Consider the following 24,798-nt stretch of genomic DNA (forward strand, 5'->3'; position numbering starts at 1 on the left):
AAACTGAGCCCCGCATTGGACTCTGTGCTCAGTGTGCAATCTGCTTGATATTCTCTCCTGCACCTGCCCTTCTAGGTCATGCTTTCTCTTTAAAACAGGTAAGTAGGGCAGCCCTGGTGGCCCAGTGGTTTAGTGCCGCCTTCAGCCTGGGGTGTGATCCTGGAGACCTGGGATCAAACCCCAAACAGGCTCCTGCATGGAGCCTGTTTCTCCCTCTGCTTGTCTCTCTCTCTCTCTCTGTGTCTCTCATGAATAAATAAGATCTTTAAAAAAAATAGTAAGTAAATCTTTAAAAAAAAACCAAAAGAATAAAATCCAGAATCATTATCATGACCTATATAAAAACTTCACTGGATTTGTTCCTTGACCTACCTTACTTTTTTTCGTAACACTCTCCCCACCTTCTCCACTCCTGTATGTCATACATCAGCTATCCTTGTGTTTGTTAAAAAAAGGTGGGGGTGGGGGGGCTTTTTGCCTCAGGGACTTTATACTTGTTATTCACTCAGACAACTACAAACCCACTCCTTACCTTCAAACTGCTTTTTCTTTTTCTTTTTTAGATTTTATTTATTTATTCATGAGAGACAGAGAGAGACAGAAAGAGAGGCAGAGACACAGGCAGAGGGAGAAGCAGGCCCCATGCAGGGAGCCCGATGCGGGACTTAATCCCAGGTCTCCAGGGTCATGCCCTGGGCTGAAGGTGGCACTAAACCGCTGAGCCACCTGGGCTGCCCCAAACTGCTTTTTCATCTTTCAGGCTGGCTTACCTGTTCCTTCCTCACAAGTGGCTTTCCTCATCACTATCACATAGTGTCCACTATGCATCCCCCCTCAATTTCCTATATATTTATATAGTATCTTGTTGCTTCTAGCCTGTCCTTTCCCACTAGAATGTAAGTTACAGATAGATAGGGACCTTTTCTTCCTTGGCTATCACTATATCATATCCTCAGTGCCTAAAACAGTACCTGGTACATGTAATCGGATATTTTGAAAAAATAAAAAGATAAACCACAAATAGTAAAATCCAAGTATATTAGTACAATGAACAGAATATAGTCTTTCTGATCTCTGGTTTTGTGATAAAGCCTAAGCTGTGATAACTTCTTAGTATGACCATACATTAATATATATACCTAGAAGTATCAATTTAATTTTGAGATCTCCTTTAAAGAAAAATCAACATTCTGTTTTGATTTTTTTTCAGGAAAATCAAAGCTATCTTAATTTTTTTTAAAGCTATCTTAATTTTTAATGAAAAAGAGGCTCATAAAATAATGTTTCATAAATCCACTCAGGTAAAAGACAAAAAAAAAAAAAAAAAAAGACTCCTGCTGCTTACTCGGTTTATGTCAGAGCCAACAGTGTCAGGCAGGCAGGAAAGAGTAAAAAGAACTTACTACCACTTACCTTACCTTCTCCTCTAAAACTGAAAGCAGTTATCTTCCAAAGTCTACTCTGATTTGGTTCTCATTTTTTGGGAGGAAGGGAGAAATGACTTATAATGGTACATAAGCCCTATGCTTTTAAACTTCTAGATACAGAATTCGATAAACAAATTCCAGAGAGAACCATTAAGAAATAGAGCATACAAGATACTTTCTACACAGGATACTCAGCCATCACCCCTTGTTAGCAATGATTTGGAAATAAACTACAATTTATTCAATACCTATTGTATCAACTATGGTAGGGATTTAAAAAGAAATAATATATTTGGAGTATGCTAGCCAAAAATGCCAAAGATATGATGCATGATGTTAACCTTTCTTTTTCCCTTGATTATATATGTTGGAGACGGAATATTTAGGAACATCTTACTTACCTAGAAAAAATACCTTATATGGGAACACCAACTAACTGTAATGTTCCTATAAGCCAAAACACTTATGGTAAGCAAATAAGGCTATGAGTGGCCAAAAGCAGATGTCATAACCTCATACTCTTTATTCAGAGATGAATCCCTCAAGTCCACATCCAGATTATTCTCAAGGACACACTAAGTGAATTTCAAGCCCACAGACAAAATAAAAGCAGAAAATAAGAAATGCTAGAGGTGGCAGAAAAATGGGTGCCATATTACTGTTTTTAGTGCCCGGGATTCAGTATATAGAGAAAACTAAAGGTCTCAACAGAGACTTTTAAGAAAAAGAGGTAAGAAAATTGAAATGGTTATGAGGAATTCATCCTAAAGGCATACACAGTGCTCTCAATATTAGTAAAAATAAACCTTAACAGATTGAATTTACATGTCTGACAAATTATGAACAATTAAGAAAACCAACTTTTCAAAAAAAAAAAAACTTTTCACCTATTATTTTTCCATTAATTATAAAAAATTGACTATCTTTACTAACAGATTAGGACATTTCTTTTCTCAATTCAAGGAAGGATGTAATAGCAAAATAGTACATGGTAAAATGGAAGGAAACGCCATGATCCTTAAATTAGGAGTACTTTAGAGAGCAGAATTCTGATCAATGAAGATTTTAGAATAATTATTAATAAAAACAGACAAAAAAGAAAACTTCAAAAAATGGAGAAATGGTCTTGAAATTAAAACATTTTTTTAAAGATTCATTCATCTTTGAGAGAGAGTGAGCGCACAAGCAGGAAGAGCTGAGGGAGAGGGAGAGAAAATTATTAAGCAGACTCCATGCTGAGCTTGATCTCACAGTCTGAGAGCACAACCCGATCTGAAACCAAGAGCTGGATGCCCAACTGATTACCACCCAGACGCCCCCAAAATCCATTCTTTTTTTTTTTTAATTTTATTTATTATTTATGATAGTCACAGAGAGAGAGAGAGAGAGAGAGGCAGAGACATAGGCAGAGGGAGAAGCAGGTTCCATGCACCGGGAGCCCGACATGGGATTCGATCCCGGGTCTCCAGGATCGTGCCCTGGGCCAAAGGCAGGCGCCAAACCGCTGCGCCACCCAGGGATCCCCCCAAAATCCATTCTTAATACACACAAATACACAAAAAATCTAGGGTGGGTCTCCAATTATGATCAGAACAAAAAAAATCTAACATAGGCCATTAAAAACAACTTATAAATAGTACATATAAAAAGATGAAACCTTTGTGTAATGGAATATATCACGTTCTCCTATGATTCCCGCATTTATAGTATAGCAAGAATAAATATAGTGTAAGGGTCACGTAACTCCTTCCTAAAGAAATAAACTGTCAAAATTTTGTACTAATGTTACTGAGTGTACAGCACACTATTGTGTTCAAATACCAACCAGATATCCCCTAAGCCCAGATAGATTCTTTATTAAGGATGTACTTTATCGGGATCCCTGGGTGGCGCAGCGGTTTGGCGCCTGCCTTTGGCCCAGGGTGCGATCCTGGAGACCCGGGATCGATTCCCACGTCGGGCTCCCGGTGCATGGAGCCTGCTTCTCCCTCTGCCTGTGTCTCTGCCTCTCTCTCTCTCTCTCTCTCTGTATGACTATCATAAATAAATAATAAAAAATTAAAAAAAAAAAAAAGGATGTACTTTATCAATCTAAGAAAAGGTATATGTACAGTTCAAAATGTATCAATCTGAACTCTTTAAAGCTAAAAAGCTAGAAAGCTAAAAAGCTAGCCATAATACAGTTTTTAATGGAAATAAAAAAGAATTCAGGAAGAGGACTCTAAACACATGTTTCATATAAGGCTAATAAAGATACAAAGCGTCTAAGGAGTTTAAAATGTGAAAGAAGTCAGCATTTAAAATTATACTTTAAAAAATCATTCTTTGATGTTTCATCAAAAAAGTTTATACTGATTCCTACAATAAAATCTCCTCAGAGATTTTTTTTCAACTAATAAGGTATCAGTTATGATTAAGAAACAATGTACTTATTAGAGGAACCTTGCAATAGGTTTTCTACATACCACATCATCCTTGCCTTCATTCTTAAATGAAGTTTCTGTCTCCATAGGAGCATCACTGTGATCCCCTTCTACATTTTGCTTCTCAATTACTGATGCACTGGCCACACTGAAGATTCCATGAATGTTAACACGAACTTTAACCTTCACTTTGGAACTATCACCATCAGACTGAGGCAAAACATTCTGAATAGTGAAGCTCCCTTAAGGAAAAAAGTGCTTTCATTAGTACATGGATTTCTGATTAACTTATTCAAATTCATTCATTCAATAATTTGATTATTATCTTTTAGATGAAGACAAATAATCATGAAACTATCACATCCAGATTACTGTGACCCTAGATAACTTTTTTTTTATGTTAATAAACCTAATATTAAGATTTAGACAGGTTAAGCAGCCTGCCCCAAATCATCAATACTAGGACAAAGGTAAGCTGGAATTTCAACAAAGGACAGTTTGACTTAAGGCAATATAGCTTTTAAATATTTTATAATATTGCTATTCTAAAACCAAAATAACAAAATTCTACTTCTGAGTTTGAAAACAAAATGAACATTATCCTTTTGCTGTAAGTTTTGCAAATCATAATCATCTTGGTAATTCACAAATACAGCAACTTAAAAAAATTTCACCCTATAGCAAAATTGCAGTTATTCAGTCACTAATACCTACAGAGATCATATTAACTTTCACTTGAAGAAACTGTTTTATTTTCAGTATTTTTAAAAGATTTTTTAAAAAGATTAAAAAAAAAGATTTTATTTATTTATTCATGAGACACACACACACAGAGAGGGAGAGACATAGGCAGAGAGAGAAGCAGGGTCCATGCAGGGAGCCCAAAGCAGGACTCAATCCTGGGACTCCAGGATTACGCCCTGGGCTGAAGGCAGATGCTCAACCAAGCCACCCAGGCGTCCCAAGATTTTATTTTTAAGTAATCTCTATACCCAACATGGGGTTTGAACTCAGAACCCTGAGTTTAAGAGTCACATACTCTTCCAACTGAGCCAATTGAGTGCCCCTCTATTTTATTTTAAAAATCCATAATATATAATGATATCCATAATAGAGAACACTAGGCAGAAAAACTGAGGAGTAAAAATTTGGTTGACCTTTATTATAGGTTGAATTGTGATCCTCACCCCCAAATGAATATGAAAGTCCTATTCTCAAGTACCTCAGAAGGTGACCTTATTTGGTAGACAGTGTCTTAGCAGAAAAATTAAAATGAGGTCATCAGGGTGGGCTCTAATCCAATGGCTGGTATCCTTATTTGGAGACAGATACACATATAGGAAGAATGTCATGTGAACATGAAGATGGCCATGTACCAACCAAGGAGAGAACCTGGAACAGATCTCTCCTCAAAGCTCTCAGAGGGAATCCTGTCAACACTTTGATTTCATACTTCTAGCTTCTAGAACTGGAGACAAATTCTGTTTAAGCCACTCAGCTTGTGGTTCTTTATTACGGAAGACCTGGCAAACTAATTACACCTTCCATAATTTTCTACTGCTTTAAGTAACGTATTTGAAACAGTCATATTGCTCCCTTTTTAGTCTATCAATAAAAGCAATACGTATAGAAAACTTAAGAATTGTAAATTATTCCTTCACTTTTAAATATAAAATCATACTTTGTTTTGTGTATCTAAAAAGATTATCCAGCTAAAACAGATATTACAGTCCCCAATTCTCACTTTTGTATTAATCCAATGATATGCATTCTGGTTGTTGCCAGGGAACCAAAGTTTAAAGTCAGAATATACAGTCAGTCTGGCAGCACAATTTCAACTTACTGATTAAGGATTTTTCCATAAAAAAATGACCCTCACCCCCTTTCAGGCAAATTTCAGAGCATTTTAAATAGAGAAGTCAAAATGAATTAAAAATACTCAAACCTACTGCTATTCCAGGATAAACTCTGAGCACTAAAAAAGTGCATATTTAGAAAAAAGTATGAGTATCTTTCAGTGTCAGCTTAGCTGAAATATCAATTTATTTATTTCCTTGATTCAAATACTGATATATTTACAAAAAGCAAAAGTTTCTGAAATTTTTTTTTGTATTTTCTTACCAATTCTTGGATCAGGATAAGGCACTTCATGTAAATTAGTATAAAATGCTTCTAGTTCAAATGGTTCCTTCTTGTGGAAAGTAATGACTTTTGAAAATGGGGCAGGATGATTCTTACAGAATACTTCACATTCCCTAAAATGGAGTGGGAAACAGTTAAAAACAAATAGGAAGTTGTCTATGAATCTCATTATAGAATCCATGTCATTCCCAATTCAAAAGCAGCAATTTGAAGAGCTCTATCCACAAATGTAAAGAAAAAGAATTACTGGTTTTGATATGAACATGCAATTTGATAGGTTTACAGCTCAAAGTTTTTAGAATGTCTGTCATAGTAACAGATAATTCTATCCTACTAAAAAAGGGAAAAATAATCGGGATTAGGTATAAGGCCAATATAAAGGGATTAGTTTTTTGCTCACCTATGTGTATCAAATACTATCCATTAGTTTCCAAAATACTTGTCATATATAACCCTTTTTACTCTAGATCCTTTTAAAAAAAACATTTGGGAATAATTTCAAATTTATAGAAAGAAGTAAAAATAAAAATAGAATAAGGAACATCTGTTATCTTTTTTTTTAAACATTTATTTATTTATTTATGATAGACATAGAGAGAGAGAGAGAGAGGCAGAGACACAGGAGGAGGGAGAAGCAGGCTCCATGCCGGGAGCCCGACTAGGACTCGATCCTGGGACTCCAGGATCGTGCCCTGAGCCAAAGGCAGGCGCTAAACCGCTGAGCCACCCAGGGATCCCCAGATCTGTATATCTTAACTAGATTTACTGTCAGCATTTTATTCCATTTGTTTCATCATTTAAGTGTACACACTCTGTGGATGTGTACATTTTTTTCTAAACCAGTGGAGGGTGTTACATACATTCTGGTCCTTTATACCTAAGTACTTCAATGTGTATTTCCTAACAGGGATATTCTTTAATAGAACCACAGTACTGTCAACTGTATAAGTTTACACTGATAGTTTAACATACAATCGACATTTTCCTTTTATCACTGTCCTTTATAGTATTTCCTCCTCTTCAGCACAGAAAGATTTAAAACCTACATAACGGGCAGCCCTGGTGGGGCAGTGGTTTAGTGCCGCCTGCAGCCTGGGGTGTGATCCTGGAAACCCGGGATTGAGTCCCGCATCGGGCTCCCTGCATGGGGCCTGCTTCTCCCTCTGCCTGTGTCTCTGCCTCTCTCTCACTCTCTCTGAATAAATAAATAAATAAGTCTTTAAAAAAAAATTTTTTTTAAATTAAACCTACGTAACAATTCCCATTCTTACTTAAATACTGTAACTGAAATGGCTTATAACTCTTGTTTACAGTGGCCCAGAAACTGACTCTATAATACTATTACCATCACCCTACTCATTATGCAAGGTTTGAAAATCTCACATTCATGGACCTTCCCCTCTATCTTGTTTTTCAAGAACCTACAATATTTTTCACTTTCTTGTTGTAATCACTAGGATAGGTTTTTCAATTTAACCCCTCCTCTCAATGTTTCTTATAATTTTTTTTCTGGATCACTGTATCTCTAACTGAAATTAACTTTAATTATTTAAAAAGTTTATTTAAGTTAATCTCTACACCCAACATGGGGCTCAAACTCATAAGCCCAAGATCAAGGGTCTCATGCCCTTCTGAGCCAGTCAGGCACCCCTGAAAGAACAGCATTTCTTGCCTCAAAATTGACATTAATACATGCCACTTACATGCTCTGCAAAACATTCAGGTCAGATAATCTATATTTTTGGAATTTGTACGAAAATTTTAGTTTTTCAGGGGTGTGGATGTAAAAAGCAGAGAACAAAATTTTATTTTATTTTTTTAAAGATTTTATTTATTTATTCATGAGAGACAGAGAGAGAGATAGAGGGGCAGAGACACAGGCAGAGGGAGAAGCAGGCTCCATGCAGGGAGCCAGACATGGGATTTGATTCCAGGTCTCCAGGATCACGCCCTGGGCTGAAGGCGGCGCTAAACCTGAGCCACCCAGGCTGCCCAAGAACAAAATTTTAAAAGAAACTTCAAAACCTAAATATAGGTTTACCTTATTGTACAAGTTATACTTCTGAAAAGTCATCAAATGTATTATTTGAAACACAAATTTTTGGCAGGGAAGCAACAAGCTATTTAAATCTTTAGCAGTTATGGAAAAATAATGTAAATGTCAATTAAAGCATGAAAAGATTGTAGCTTACAATAGTCAGAAATGCAAATCTGATAACAAAGTACTTATTTTCACTTTCAGAATGTTCCTTCTAAAAGAATAGAAGAAAATGAGCTACAACAAATAAACAATGTTAAAAGGAATATAAATTAGTATAATCCTTTTAGTGAAAAAATGTGGCAGTACTGGTTAAAATAATGCTCATATCCTTTGGGTCAATTTCAGTTCTATACAGTTGTCTTACAGATATACCAAACACAACTAAACAAGGAGATGTGTACGAGGACTTTCCTAATAGCACTGCTTGAATCAGAAAAATAGGGCTTTAGGGTGTATTGGTTAAATTAATTATGGCAAAAGTGCTGAGAAAAAAGTCACTGTTGACATGGAAAGTTAATATATAACACTTTAAAAAGCAAGTTGCACTGGGGACACTCAGACAATTACATAGGTACTTAAAAAGTGCATGCTTTTATTTTTGGATATTCAAAAAAATGGAGCAATATAAGCACAGCTGTTAACAATGGTTACCTTTGTAAAATGAGCTAAGTAGGAGGTGGGTATAGCAGATGCAGGTTTTTAAAGTTTTTATATTTCCATATTGTGATTTTTATTTGAAAATATTGATTTACCTTATAATAAAATACTAGTTAAAAATATGCCACCATGGTTTAAAGACTATGTAATATTTTATAGTTCCTTTTTTCTAATGTTTTACTTAAAAGTATTTGAGACTTTTAGAAGTGTAAATTCCTCTAAGTTCAGAAAGTAGGTTCAATTGGTTATTCACAATAATTTCTAACCAAGGCTTCAAAAGTAACTTACCCAGTTCCATCTTCAAAAGAGGTCTTCCATCTTAATGTGATTGAATAGGGAACAAGGTCTGTTATAGAAAATTCACGCACTTTAAATGCTGGTGAGAGAATCGCACACTGAAAATAAGATGTATACCATATTTAAATCAACAAACGCAAAACATACTGGTTACCCTGACTGAACCACTTATCAAAGTCTTGTAATAAAGTTACATTCTAAAATTACTGTCTTTTGGTAACAGCTAGTTTAAAGTGTCAAGAGAACTCTATGACCTTACAAAAAAATATTTTTAAATCTCAAAAAATAATTTTAAGTGGAAATAATTATAAGAATCCATAAAGTAAATGTTCTTTCACTAAGCACAGACATATTGTCCCTATGACACTTTAAAAACAAATTAGAAAGACACAAGATTTATTTATCAGGAATAATTTCAATTTACTTTTAGCCTATTGACAACTGGTTGCAACAGAGAATATTAAAAGGTCACTTTAAGCCTATCACCACATTTCTGGCAAAGTATACACTGTTAAACAAAAAAAAAAAAAAGGATTATTAATCATACCTGTAATGCACATCCTCTTGCAACAGCTTCATCAGCATTTAATGTGGTACTTATGTCTTTAAGAAAGAATTTAGTGATTTGTTCTTTCACTGCAGGAATTCGTGTTGCTCCCCCTACAATTTCTATACTACTTATGTCTTCACGTTGCAAGTCTGGAAAGCAAGATGTTTGGGGGTTTTTTGGTTTTCTTTTTTTTTTAAAGATTTATTTATTTACTTATTCATAGCGACAGAGAGAGAGAGAGAGAGAGAGAGAGAGAGGCAGAGACACAGGCAGAGGGAGAAGCAGGCTCCATGCAGGAAGCCCGACGTGGGACTCGATCCCGGGTCTCCAGGATCATGTCCTGGGCCGAAGGTGGTGCTAAACCGCTGAGCCCGCAAAATGTTTTTAATTGAGAAAAATTAGATAGTCTATAAAAATGTGAACAAAAGACTTTGGAAAGTACTTTTTTTTTTAAAGTTAATTTCCTTTTTGCTAAAACAACACTAAATAAAAAGAAGATAAAAACAAATTTTGGAAAAATGCAAAACTTAATATTAACTAGGTATCAGGCGTTGCACTTAGTCCAGATGACAGAGTAACAATAAGAACAGACAAGTACCTCATGGACTGTTCAAAGTCCTTCAATTTTCTAACTTTCACCTCACAAATAACCAAGAAGTATTAATTGATTACCAAAAACCTTAACAAAAGGCGATCATGTCCCATTTCTACTTTATTTTCATCATAGACTTTATAGTATACTTATATGTAAACACTTCCGAATATAATATAATTTTATGATGTAAACAATAACATGAGCCAGGAGCTGTTCTCATTAACCCAGATTCATAGTGCCCTTACTCTTATGAATGAAGTTATAATCTCCCTAAAATGAAAAATATTCAAAAGACATGAAATTTTTGTTGCTTTTACCATTTCCTACCCCATTCAAGTGAGTTAACGTCATGACACAATTTTGATGGTTATTCTAGTGATTACACTTACTAGCTTGTTCCATTACTGCTTTTAATGGTGGCTCGATCCTGGTGAATAGGGAAGCACACAATTGTTCAAATTGAGCTCTGTGGGAAAAATGAAGTAAAATTCATCATTTTGGGATGTAAAACTCAAATATATCTTCTAAAGTAACACAGTGAAAAAAAATCAGACATGATCTAAATGTAAAATAAGCCAACACTTCTTAAACTGAAAACATACATGGTACCTGTTCATTTTACTAGAAACATCAAGGTCATTCATAAAACACTCAATGTTCAGTGGAAGATCTGATGCATTTGCGCTCATTAGCTTCTTCAGTTTTTCACATTCCTGATATAAACGCAACAAAGCCCGAGAATTTTCTTTCACATTTATCTTATATTTGGTCTTGAACTCCTCACAGAAGTAGTCTACTAAAGCCTCATCAAAGTTCCTGCCACCCAAATATGGATCAAAGGTGGTAGCCAAGACCTGTTAAAAAAACAAAAAACAAAAAAAAAAAACAAAAAACAAAAAACAAAAAACAGAAACAGTAAAGAACTTTCAGAAACACAAATGCTTTTGAAAAGATAAAAACCAAAAAACACCTTTTAAAATTAAAGTCAAAGGCAAAGAACTTGTCAGAAATCACAGGGATATCAAAACTTGCTGTGGGTTATACTAATTATCACTTATATTTAGCCAACATACTTAGCCACTTTGAGTTATCTGCTTTGGGTTACAGATCTATATATCATAATCATTCTATTTCTGAAATAACTGAGTTTCAATTAAAATTTCATTATCTTATATCCACTGGTTCTACAATAGCACTGAACAAGTAGACCAAAAACCAAGTTCAAGAGAGCAAAGAAACTCCTGAGCATGTAACCAAAATACAAGAGCCAAGAAAAGCCAATCCAAAGATGAAATCTAAATACTGCAATTGGTCAATTTACAGGTCAGGAATTAGGCCTTCTGACTACTATTTTAAACAAATAAAAAGCTATTTTTTTAATTTTTATTTATTTATGATAGTCACAGAGAGAGAGAGAGGCGCAGAGACACAGGCAGAGGGAGAAGCAGGCTCCATGCACCGGGAGCGCGATGTGGGATTCGATCCCAGGTCTCCAGGATCGCGCCCTGGGCCAAAGGCAGGCGCCAAACCGCTGCGCCACCCAGGGATCCCTAAAAGCAAGCTATTTTTATAAAAATACAGAATAAATAAAAGAATACATGAAAGACCACAAAATAAAGAATAAAGAGGAGAAGAATTTAACATAATAAACTTATTGGGCAATGAGCCCCAGCTAGTGGATAGATGGAAGAGGAGCAGGTAAGTCACAGAATTTCAACACTATAGCTCTTGAAAACACAAGAGCAAGATATCTAATCTCCCAGGATAGAGGGCACAAATGACTACTTACACTAGTCACTACTAAAAAAAAAAAAAAAAAAAAAAAAGGAAAAAAAATAATAGAACCTTACAGTTAGGGATGGTTCATCAGGTTTTTTTTTTTTTTTTTTTTTTTTTTCCACAAGGATGTGTGATGAAACAGTAAACCCTACAGAAGGTGGTAAATGTAATCTGATTGGGATGTTATCCCACAGACTAGTATGGGAAATCCATGGATCGACTTCTTGCTAGATCTAGGACTACCGAAAATTAAATGCAAAATTGTGTTGCCATGTGACTAGTGCAAAAATGTATCCTTCTGGACAGCAGAGCCACATATATGGCTACTCTAAAGTATCTACTAAAAAGGAAGAAAGGAAAATGTTCTTAGTGTACAAGACTAAATAGCAAAGATTAAACCAATTTACAGAAAACTACTCTATACTCATTATGAGTCATTTCCCTTGAGTTTTCTGATTACAAGTATGATATTATAAACTGTGAGATAAAAGGCTCTAAAAGGTCCACTGGACCTTTTAGAACCCAAAGTATTTCATATTTTAAGCAAATTCTACAAGTAACTAATGGAGAAAGAGAGAGTACATATGTACAGATATATAAGATGATCAATGTAAAAATGAATATAAAATCAAATACAAACTAAGATAAGCACACAGACATAAAGAATGCCACATTGTAGAAAATTATGACAGGAACCCCTGGATAGCAAGGTCTATAAAAATAAAGGGAATCATTTTAGGAAATGTTTTCTAAGTATATTTATGGACAATAATGTACTTAATGCTCCCTGATAGGTGACATAACACCTTGACAATAGCTAATATATATTACAGTATTATATGGCATTCCAATCATTTTATATTCATTAACCCATTTGTCCTAAAAAAAAATTCTGAGGTAATTACTCATATTATCTTCAGGTGGGGAGCCCAAGATTTGAGGAGGTTATGTAACCTGCTCAAGGTTATAGTTTTTAAGTGGCAGAGCCAACATTAAAATCCAGGCACTAAAGTTTTTCTATATAGTCTTACATGCTCTTAACCATTAAACATCCATATAGCAAATAATTCACTTACTTTAAGTTTTCCTTTGTTAAAAGCACAAACTGAGACCTGGTAGGCAGAATGTCCCATATCAATAAATATTACATTTCTTGGTTTCTCATCTAATGGGGGAAGATCCTGTTTATAAATTCCATATGCTAGAGCAACTGTGTAAGAACAAAGAAATAATGTTAATATCAGGATAGCAGTCACCTGGAAAACAAAAAGTAAGTCATTTTGATACTACACTATATAAAGTAATATCAATTATTAGTTTCAAAGTAAATTAACTTTTCATAATTTGGTTACTGTTTTTAATTTTTAATTTTATTTTTTCTCTACCCATCTAGAACTTAAATCTTAGAGCAAATGTAAGACATGTTTAACTTGTAGCAAAATACTATACTCCAAAACAAAAGGTTACAGGAGCCAGTACATAATGAAAAAAGATAAATGCTTTATATTAAAAAAATTTTATAAAATACTTTATTTTATAAAAATTAAAAACTAGAGCAATTCTTCTGACAGTGATTTTCAAACTGCAAAGTGCTCACCTGCAGTAGTTTCATTCATCAACCTTAAACAATTTAAACCTGCAACCTGTGCTGCAGCCATCACAGATCTTCTCTCAGCATCAGTGAAAAAGCTAGGAATCTGTTAATTTAAAACAGTAAGGAAATATATTGGTTTGATTTAATAGATTTTAAACATTTCATCAATTAAAAATGTAAAAAACTACTCTAAAACTTATGTAGGGCAATATAACTATTCTAAAACTTACGCAAGGCAAAGAATGGTGTCCTAATTAAATAAGCAAGAAAAAAAATACTGCTTTGTTTTGGCAATTTCTATACCATAAAGTGTTGACCTAAGTATGAACACAAACTTAAAACAGTTAAGAAGATGGAATAATATTGCAGGATTTCTAAAATATGCTCATCCAAATCCTTCTTTGTATTGGGCTTGCTCTATGAAAAAAATGTTTGTTCACATTTAATAATGAAAAATGGAAACCCCAAGACTTAAAATGAGATTAAATATATTTTGGTAGGGATGCCTGGGTGGCTCAGCAGTTGAGCGTCTGCCTGAAGCTCAGGGTGTGATCCGGGTCCCTGGGGTGGAGTCCCGCATCAGATTCCCTGCATGGAGCCTGCTTCTCCCTCTGCCTATCTGTGTCTCTCATGAATAAATAAATAAATCTTTAAAAAAAAAAAAGATATATAATGAATCCTTTGTAGCTGTTAGAAACAATCAGGCAGATCTGAACTATCCTGAACAGTATATTGCATTAGAAAAAAGGACATAGGGCAGCCCAGGTGGCTCAGCGGTTTAGCGCTGCCTTTGGTCCAGGGCCTGATCCTGGAGACCAGGGATCGAGTCCCACGTCGGGCTCCCTGCATGGAGCCTGCTTCTCCCTCTGCCTGTCTCTGTCTCTCATGAATAAGTAAATAAAATCTTCAAAAAAAAAAAAAAAGAAAAAGAAAAAAGGACATAATGTAGCATGATTGTGTACGTATAAGCTACCAAGGAGAATATAATACTCAGAGGTCTATAATGGCTGTTATCTCAAAGGGAAGGGAGAACTATATATTGCAGGGGACTTATGAGGAGCATGTACTTTTCTTAAAATCACCAAAAACATTAACTGAGACTTCAACTTACAGTTAAGATTTACATATACTTAGTTCTGTCAAATTAAGAAGCACTTTGATTTGTGTGTACAGATTTCTGAGAAGCTAATTCAGTAGGGACGCCTGGGTGGCTCAGTTGGTTAAGCATCTGACTTTGGCTCAGGTCATGATCTCAGGGTCCTGGGATGGAGCCCTGAATTGGGCTCCACACTCAGCAGGGAGTCTGCTTCTCCTCCTGCTTCTCCCCCTGCTCATGCTCTCTCTCTCTCTCTCTCTCAAATAAATAAATAAAATATTAAAAGAAGCTAATAAGTATATTCATGTACAAAATAACTTGGGGCTCTTCCAATTTAGTTCCAAGACAACTTCCAAAGTTGTCTCCAATTGTATTACTTTTTAAAACAAGAAATTTCATTTAGCAGATATTAACAATTGGAGAAGAACTTGAATTTTGATATACTTGTTTATCCTTATTATCCTTCTGACAAAAATCTAAATTATAATATAGATGTCATTTAATACTCATTGAGCACTTATGTACCAGGTACTTTTCTAACCACTTTAGGATATAATAGTGCATAAAACAGAAAATACTTCCCTTCCCCTTGTAAATAGGTCATAACGGGTCTACTGCACTAACTACAAAGTAAATAATGGCAGAGAAGTTCATAATGCTCTCTTTCTGACACTAATTTCTGATGTGAATGTACCATCAAGTATAGTTAATAGGGATGGATTTGAATTTAACATGGATTTTAAAACTCACCCCACTTTGATGTACACTTTCAAGTGGCAGTATAGTGGAAGAATTGTAAGTAGGGGTTTGGGAATGAACTATTGGGTTTGATTTCTGCTTTACCACTTATTAGCTCTGTTGATTTTAGCAATTTATTTAACTTCCTTTTGTCTGTTTTGTAATCTACAAAACTGGAATTAAAAATATCCTACCTTTATGGGGTGGTTCCGAGGATTAAATGAGTTATACATATTAAATGCCAGTAACAGTGTCTGGCCAATGGTAAACTCTTTTATTAAATGATTAGAAAACATGGGCAGCTGTGGTGGCACAGCGGTTTGGTGCCACCTGCAGCCTGGGGTGTGATCCTGGAGACCTGGGATCGAGTCCCACATCGGGCTCCCTGCATGGAGCCTGCTTCTCCCTCTCCCCGTGTCTCTGCCTCTCTCTCTCTGTGTCTATGAACAAATAAATAAAATCTTAAAAAAATGATTAGAAAACAAAATATTAAAGTTCTCTTATTTTCTCTCATTTAAAAAATTCTAAATATCTATAAAAAATCTCATTACTAAAGTCACTGAAGAGTTCATAATCTGATTCTATTTTTCTGATGACACAAGACCTTTTTTTAAGACTTGAATTTAGGGAAGTTTAATAGTGTTAGAAATATATTCACATTTAGGTGACAACATGTAACTTAAAAAAGTTATCAATATATAATGAGATTTCAAAGGATAGAGTAAATGATGAAATGTTTTAAGAATTTTTTTAAGGGATCCCTGGGTGGCTCAGCAGTTTAGTGCCTGCCTTTGGCCCAGGGTGTGATCCTGAGGACCCGGGATTGAGTCCTGCATGGAGCCTGCTTCTCCCTCTGCCTGTGTCTCTGCCTCTCTCTCTCTATGTCCATCATGAATAAATAAAAAATCTTTAAAAAAAAAAAAAGAATTTTTAAAAAGATTTTATTTATTCATGAGAGACAAAGAGAGAGAGAGAGAGAGAGAGAGAGGCAGGTGCAGAGACCCAGGCAGAGGGAGAAGTAGGCTCCATGCAAGGAGCCTTATGTGGGACTCGATCCCAGATCCCAGGATCACACCCTGAGCCAAAGGCAAGATGCTCAACCAGCCTCTGAGCATCTGCCTGAGCCACCCAGGCGTCCCTGTTTTAAGAATCCTTAAAGAAAGATATTTTCTTTCTGAAAAATACTGCATGATCTCAATTATATGTGGAATCTACAAAAGTTGAATTCATAGAAGAGGAGTAGAGTGGTGGTTACCAGGAGCAAGGAAGTGGGGGAAATGGGAGACACTGGCCAAAAACTACAAAGTGTCAGTTATGTAGGATGAATAAATTCTAGAAGTCTAATGTATAGCATATAGTGTCAAAAGTTAGTAATACTATATTATATACTGGAAATTTGCTAAGAAAGTAGATCTCAGGTGTTCTTGCCACCAAAAAAAAAAAAAAAAACCCAAAAAACAGTGCATGACAAGATGTTAATTAGCTTAACTGCTGTATATGTATCATTTCACTATGTATATGTATGTCAGAACATCATGCTCCATACCTTATATGTAAACAATTTTTTTTTAAAGAAGGCACAATGGGATTCTGGAGAGTGATAAATATGTTTATAAACATATTAGTCATATAGTGATTGATGATGGTTATGTTAAAATTTCTGAAAGTATAACATGCTAAATATATCCAAGTTTTCATTTTAAAAAGGATTTTTTTCTTTCTGATACAGAATATACATAATCTCAAATTCCCAAATGGGAATTTTCAGTTTTGTCATAAAATGTTAAAGTCCCTACAACTAGGAAGTTAAGGGCAACCAGGAAAGATTCTTATGGATAACTGGCAGGCATAGCAGTCACTACTCATATTCATTTTTTTTTTTTTTTAAGATTCACAGATTATCACAACTGACTATGGGAAACTAACTCAATCCTAAACTTTACCAAATAAAGTCGTTTTTTTTTAAACCTAAAAATAAAAATGGGTTTACATTATTTACTTAAATAAGAACAGAAAGAATAAAGGAAAGGGAAGAAAAATATTTAACAGATCACTGATATATTGGAAATTGTGATTTAAAAGTATAAATTACTGTGACACCTGGGTGGCTCAGTTTGTTAAGCATCTGCCTTTGGCTCAGGTCATGATCCCAGGGTCCTGGGATGGATCCCCACACTGGGCTCCCTGCTTAGCGGGAGCCTGCTTTTCCTTCTCCTAGTTGAGCTCTCTGGCTCTACCTGTCAAATAAAGTCTTGAAAAAAAAAAAAGTATTCATTATTGAAGTAAAACTTACTGAAATCACACAGTCGGCCACTGGTTTCTTCAAAGCATTTTCTGAAGTCTCTTTAAGTTTGGCCAACAGCATTCCAGTAACTTGCTCAATTGCAAAAGGTCTCTCTTCTTCTAGGTACCGCACCTAAACCAAAAGTTCAGATATTTATTGAGTCATTTATTCGTCCAACATGTATTTTGTATTTACTCTAAACATGACAGACTACAGTGAAAAAGAGTTATATTCTGAAAAGATTATTCTAGTATTATACCCTCTCATTTCTAAAGTTCAAGTGCCTTACACATAGTAATGTAACCAAATTGTTCTCAAAAATATCTTCTTGCATTAGATCTCTGCCTTTCACAAAAGCAATTTTTATCATTCACTTTCCAAGCACATAACAAAGGAGAAAAAGGTCAATCTTTTGAAAGTTAGAACTTTTCTGGGTTTGACATGAAAGCCTTAGTCACACAGTTTTAGGAAAAGCAAATGAGAACATCAGGGAAGAAAAAAAATTTCTTGGGGCAGCCCTGGTGGCGCAGTGGTTTAGCACCGCCTGCAGCCCAGGGTATGATCCTGGAGACCCGGGATCAAGTCCTACATCAGGCTCCCTGCTTCTCCCTCTCTCTGTGTCTCTGCCTCTCTCTCTCTGTGTCTCTATGAATAAATAAATAAAATCTTAAAAAAATATATTATTAAAGAAAATACGTACAGTATGTATTATTCCAAGGTTTCTGGGAGATAATCATAAATTAAATATTAGAGATGTATATATAAAATTTCAAAATTATGTTTAGACCAAATAACTGGTTTATTTTAAAGTCAGGTTTAAGAGTATGTTGCATTTAAGCACACAAAAGGGAACTTTACAATGCTTCTTGACGAAGGAATACTGGAAGATGTGTGGTTTAAGTAATCAAAACTCTTTTATAACAACCAATAAACTTGTGAGCAATACAGTTACCCTGGAACCCATATAATAACTATATTTAGTTTACTGAGGAAAAAATATGTCTTCTGTGTCCTCAGTGGACAAAATTTTATTCTATAACACTAAATTTTGGAAGAGCTTCTCTCAAGCAGCACAATGTATGTGTGTACAAGTGTATATATGTGGCCATGTTTACCTCTATAAAGTACTTATCAGTACCTCACTCCACTTTATAGCTAAACAGTATTCCATTGTATAGTACCACATTTTAATTATCCATTAATCAGCTGATGAACACTTGGATTGTTCCTACTTTTTGGCTATTATGAACAATCATGTACAAGTTTTTGTGTGTACATATCATTCAATTCTCTGGTGTATATAACTAAGAGTCAATCTTCTGGGTCATATGGTAACTATGTGTTTTGAGGTATTCTGTCAGTTTCTGAGAAATCTACAAACCTGTTTTTGTTAACCAATCCATAACTTACTGTCTCAGGATATAGAACTAAAAATCAAGAATCCATCTCTTACTTGGAAGAAGAGTTTGCTTTAATATAGCAATTAATATATTTATGGGGTCTATTTTTCTAAATCACTTATGCCTCTGCCTTTATCACTTGAATATAGTTCACCTCTAAAAGTTCTCCAAAAAATCATTTTTCCTTGACAATAAAAGTATTGGTTAGATTTTAAAAATTACCTAATCAGAATTTTTTTTTAAGATTTTATTTATTTATTCTTGACAGAGAGAAAGAGAGGCAGAGACACAGGCAGAGGGAGAAGTAGGCTCCATGCAAGGAGCCCGATGCAGGACTCGATTCCGGGACTGCGGGATCTTGCTCCCAGCCAAAGGCAGACACTCAACCCCTGAGCCACCCAGGCATCCCCTAACTAGAATTTTTTTTTTGCACTCACTAAAGCTTACTACAAAAACCAAATTTTGGTACAGATGTACTGTGTCCAGAGGAAAAAAGTTAAATTACAAACAGGCAATATTAGATTTGGTTTTTTGAATTTAAATGTTTGTACCCTAGGAAGCTTACCTTAACTCCTGCACTTCCATTTGGCATCTTCTGCAGTTCATAAGGAAGCCTGATCCTTTCAGTTTGCACGATAGGATCATCAAATGATCTCCCGTGAAGCTTTTTGAAGCCATGAATTGTATTTCTTACATTCGTGACTATCTGTTGGCAGTCAACACTTTTATTTATCAATACTTAATGCAAAATAAACACTACATAATATTTTAATAAGACCACCAAATCTCCTTATCCTACACATTTAAGTTTAGAATTACACACAATCATTTGTCTAGTTTCCAGCTGATAGTAAAATTATACAATATGAATGCATGCATCTTATCTATTGCCCGTCAAATTCTCTTCCTATTCTAGGAACGTAGAATCAAAATTATTGTTTTCAAAAAACAAAGAACAAAAGTGTAAAACTTTTCAAATACAGTGAAAAATCTATCTACAACTCATCTCTGGTTTTCCTTAACACTTTTGCTCTAATGAATTAATACATTTGATTTCTCTTCCTTCCACTTTAATTACTCTATTTACATTACAACACTCTTCCTTATTGCCCCCTTTTTCTTTTTTTCCTCTTAATATCTAGTTCTTTGTGAAATTTCTCATGTACTGAGAATGAAATTTCTCACTGTGGAGAATTGATCCTAGGCTAGTAAATTTAAACTATTACTGTATAGCATAATGCAAAGTTCAGGTGTCTAAATTTGCAAATGGCTTGTATTTTAAGCAAAGTAATTTTTTCTTTAACTAGAACATGAAGTTCAAATGACAGGGTATTACTGGGATCCAGTTGTTGCCCTCTTATAGTTAAAGCCAAATAGATCTTGCTCTTCAATTATGAGATGAAAGCTATGGGGATGCTGAATTACCACACTGATCTCTTTAGGAGAACTAACTTTAGTTTGCTTTCTTCAGAAATTCTGTTATCTATAATACACTTAGAAGATCACACATAATAAGAGATGTAAACTTTAGTGAAGAAGTCATTTTGGCACAAACTCAAACATCTGTTTATGAAAGTGGAAGAGAAGATAAATATTTTCATATACAGGCCAATTAGAAGACAACCTTGATAAAAGTCTTAAGCAAAAATGCCTTGATAAATGAGTCAATTATTTCTACAAAGTCATGAGGAAAAAAAGCCCAATTAAACAAAATTATTTTATGAGGAAAAGACAACCCAGGTACACATTAAAATGTAAGAAGTAATTGTTAAAGGCTTTTGGTTCAGGAAAATAAAGTCCAAGGAAAATGAACCTCTAACAAGGAATGTTAAATGTAAATGTTTTACTTCTAAGTACCTTGGAAGCCTAGAAATATGAACAGAAATATGAATACTGTTTAAGTATCATATTTCATGTAAAGTAGCCATACTGGGTTACTCTGGAAATTAATTTTCCATCTTTCCCACCTTCTTTTACAAAGACATTGGTTACTTGTTGAAGTGTATATTCTAGATCAGATACCTCATAGAAAAGTGACCATATAGGGGAAAAGTGGTGTCATATGGTAGCAATACTCTAACTTCACAATGAAAAAGACTTTTAAAAAAAATAAAATTAAAAAAAATAAATAAATAAAATAAAATACAATTTAAGAAATATTTTGCAACCCCTCAATGAAAATACTATCTATTAAAACACAAAGATACTCAGGTCTGTAAATTTCCCTTTTTTCTCTTAACTACGTAAAGTGGGAGCTTAGTTACCAAGATTCCATTAATTCTTCCTGTAAGTCAAAACATCTACATTAACAATTTACCTGGCTCTTAGCTGCATTTCCAATGGCTCGAGTTCTTGATCCCAAAGATATACAGGCTCTAAATAGGAGAAAAACACAAAGTTTGTTCCCATGGTATGTTTATATTAATATGAAGAAAATGAATTAAGTGTATTAATATAATCATGTATAGTCTAAAAAATTAATACCAGAATTTTGCATATTTTTGTTTCATAAGTAATAGAACAGTGGTCAGGATGTTAGAATTTTTAGAATAAATATTGCTAAGAGCTGGTAATGTTCTGTTGGCCTCCAAAATTGTTTTTCAAATTCTGTTCGTCTAGAACCTACTAAAAAAAATTAATCAAAAAAAAAATTAACTGTGTTCAGTAAGACCAGCCTGCATGGATCTAAGTCCAGGCTCTGGAATCTTGTAGAAATTACCTAACCATTATTTGTTTCAGTTTCCTATCTGGAAGACAGTGATGATAATACCTACTCACAGGTTTATGTGAGAATTAAATGAGTGAATATTAAGTAAATGCTTTGAACACTATGATTGCTATTTTTTATTACTATATTTAGATATAATTCTGCTTATAAAAGATAAGTGTGGAGCAACATTTTCATTCAAATATCATTTCATGTTGTAATTCAAGAAAGTGCTTCCTCAACCAATAACTACCAATAACTATTTACAAACTCTGTGTGTATACCAGCTACAATCACTGTTGTTGGAAAATCTACAGTCTACTGAAAAAAAAACAAACAAACAACATACAGGACTATGAACATATGGACTGTGGATACTAGTGAAAAAGAATAATCACTTTAATATGATAAGGCTTTAAGTGGAAGAGGTGATTTCTGAATTAAGATCTGAAAGAAGAAAAAAAAAGATCTGAAAGAAGAGAAAAAATTTTAATACACATCTATTTGTTGGAAAGAATATTCCTGGTATGTAGGTATACATCTATTTTCAATATGTTAACCAGAGTGATCCTCTTGAAGACTAGGGTCATGAAATTCCCCTACTGAAAGCCCTCTAATGGTGTCTTGTCTCACAAAAAAAAAAAAAAAACTTAAGTCTCTCCAATAGCCAATAAAATCCTTCCTGGTCTGGTCCTTGGCTGCTCTACCCTGTAACTTCCATCTAGGCACACTGATGTCCTTGCTATTTCAAGAATAAGGCAAGCACGCTTCTTCCTCAGGGCTTCTGTATATACTATTCTCTATCTCCGGAACACTTCTAAATATATCCACATGGCTTACACTCACCTTCACTTCTTTCATGTCTCTGTTCAAACGTCAGCTTATCATCAACACCGTTTCTATCTTAAACAACATTTTCTGCTCCTCCCAACATATACATGTCCTACTACTTACACCTAATTTTATTTTCCTGCATAATGCATCACCATCTGATACAATTTACTGACTGAATCTCCACACCAGAGCATGAATTCCTATGAGGGCAGAGATGTGTACTCTATTCCCTTCCATCTGCACTATCCAATATGGTGGCCACTAGCCACATGTGGCCAGTAAAATTTAACCAAAATAAAGAATTGAGTTCCTCAGCATTATTCAGATTTCAAGGGCTTAATAGCCGTATGTAGCCAGTTGGTATACAGAGAACAGAATATACATAGAAGAGATACACAGAATAGAAAGTTCTTTTGGGCAGTATTGGTCTAGATCATTATCTGGTAATACAGCAAAGGTACCTATTGAATGAAAAGAAAGATGGCTCCTAAGGATAAGGCTGATTTGGAGAGTAGGAGGAATAGAACTTGGCTAGTTTCATTTGACATTTTGATAGTATAAGGATCAGATTATACAGGGCCTCAAATGACAGGTTATAAATCTAAATTTATTTCAGTAAGTAAAGGGAACTCATTAAAGGCTTTTGGATAAAGAAGAGAACATTCCATGCTTATATAGAAGATGAATTGAAGAGGAAAGATCCCAGAACAATGCCTTTTCTTTCTTTCTTTCTTTTAAGATTTTTATTATTTATTTATTCAAGAGAGACAGAGAGAGAGAGGCAGAGACACAGGCAGAGGGAGAAGCAGGCTCCTCGCAGGGATTCCAGGATCACACCCTGGGCCGAAAGCAGGTGCTCAACCGCTGAGCCACCCAGGTGTCCTGCTTTTTCTTTTTAATAGACTTCATACCCAGCATGGAGCCTAACTTGGGGCTTGAACTCAAAACCTGGAGATCAAAACCTGAGCTAAAATTTATCATCAGACACTTAACTGACTGAACCACCCAGGCACCCTTCAAAACAGTGTTTTTTAAGGGATGAACAAGACACTGTCATATTGGGGACCACTGTATTTGCAAGGAATTAAATTCATTTAGTTAATTTAACAGATTTTGATTGAATAATAATTATATCCGGCATGCTGTTACTAGAGGTATAGTGAGGGGAAAAAGATATGGTTTGGGCTTTCTTGGAACTTACAGTGCTATAGGCTCACACAAATGAAAAGTAAACTAGGTGCTACAGTAGAGGGTATGCATGGTGTTATAATATGGAGTAGATAATAGAACTGACCTACAGGAGGGTGATCAGGAAAAACTTACTGGAGGAAGTGATGAGATTTTAAGGAAGAGTAAATGATGATGAGAATGGCATTAAAGGATATTTGGCAGAGATCATTTTAACCAGTGTGAACTGATAGGACTAAGGCTAGAAGTCATCAGTAATCTATATCAGGATGATAGCTGAGACAGGTGAAGGAATTAAGAGATATTTAGAAATAAAACTCAAAGGACTCAGTGACAGATTAGATCTTCACTGTCCAATATAGTAGCCACCAGCCACATGCGATGATTAAGCATATAGAATGTGGCTAGTATGAACTGAGATGTATTCATTTTAAGTTTGAAACATACCCCAGATTTTTTTTTTTTAAGATTTGTGTGTGTGTGTGTGTGTGTGTGTGTGTGTGAGAGAGAGAGAGAGAGAGAGAGACAGAGAGACAGAGAGACAGAGAAAGGCAGAGACACAGGCAGAGGGAGAAGCAGGCTCCATGCAGGGAGCCCAATGTGGGACTTGATCCAGGGACTCCAGGATCATGCCCTGGGCTGAAGGCAGGTGCTAAACCACTGAGCCACCCAGGGATCCCTGGATTTTGAAGATTTAACGTTTAAAAAGGAATATAAAATAGCTTACTGATTTTAAAATAAATAAGATTTTGGATATGTTGATTTAAATAAAATACATTAAAATTAATCTCACCTGTTTCTTATCTTTTTAACATAACTACTAGAACATTTATGCATGTTGCTAACATATTTTTCCCAAAGAGTGCGGGAATAGACAAGAGGAAGAGGCAAGTGCCATGACTAATTTATAGGCTTTCAATTTGCATAAAAGGGTAAAGTGGTGTTATTTAATGAGACATAGAACACTGTAAGACAGGTTTGAGGATGGACCATCACAGTGCTAATCAGGACATGTTGAGACTGAGGTACGTTTGAGACATCCAAGC

General features: G+C 35.0%; 1 protein-coding gene across 2 annotated transcripts in view; it reads right to left on the reverse strand.

The window, feature by feature from the left end:
- Positions 1–24,798, reverse strand: part of HSPA4L (heat shock protein family A (Hsp70) member 4 like) — a 53,064-nt gene that overhangs the window by 18,079 nt on the left and 10,187 nt on the right. For both annotated transcript variants that reach the window (XM_038564700.1, XM_038564701.1), the window contains exons 3-13: positions 21,341–21,398; positions 19,589–19,729; positions 17,633–17,755; positions 13,509–13,608; positions 12,988–13,121; positions 10,742–10,986; positions 10,522–10,598; positions 9,535–9,686; positions 8,979–9,085; positions 5,972–6,105; positions 3,893–4,092 (exon numbers count right to left, since the gene is read on the reverse strand). In XM_038564700.1, coding sequence (XP_038420628.1) covers positions 3,893–4,092; positions 5,972–6,105; positions 8,979–9,085; positions 9,535–9,686; positions 10,522–10,598; positions 10,742–10,986; positions 12,988–13,121; positions 13,509–13,608; positions 17,633–17,755; positions 19,589–19,729; positions 21,341–21,398 — 1,471 coding nt within the window. The remainder of the gene's footprint in view (positions 1–3,892; positions 4,093–5,971; positions 6,106–8,978; positions 9,086–9,534; positions 9,687–10,521; positions 10,599–10,741; positions 10,987–12,987; positions 13,122–13,508; positions 13,609–17,632; positions 17,756–19,588; positions 19,730–21,340; positions 21,399–24,798) is intronic.

The sequence above is a fragment of the Canis lupus genome, chromosome 19, assembly GCF_011100685.1.
Source record: "Canis lupus familiaris isolate Mischka breed German Shepherd chromosome 19, alternate assembly UU_Cfam_GSD_1.0, whole genome shotgun sequence".
Lineage (NCBI taxonomy): Eukaryota > Metazoa > Chordata > Mammalia > Carnivora > Canidae > Canis > Canis lupus.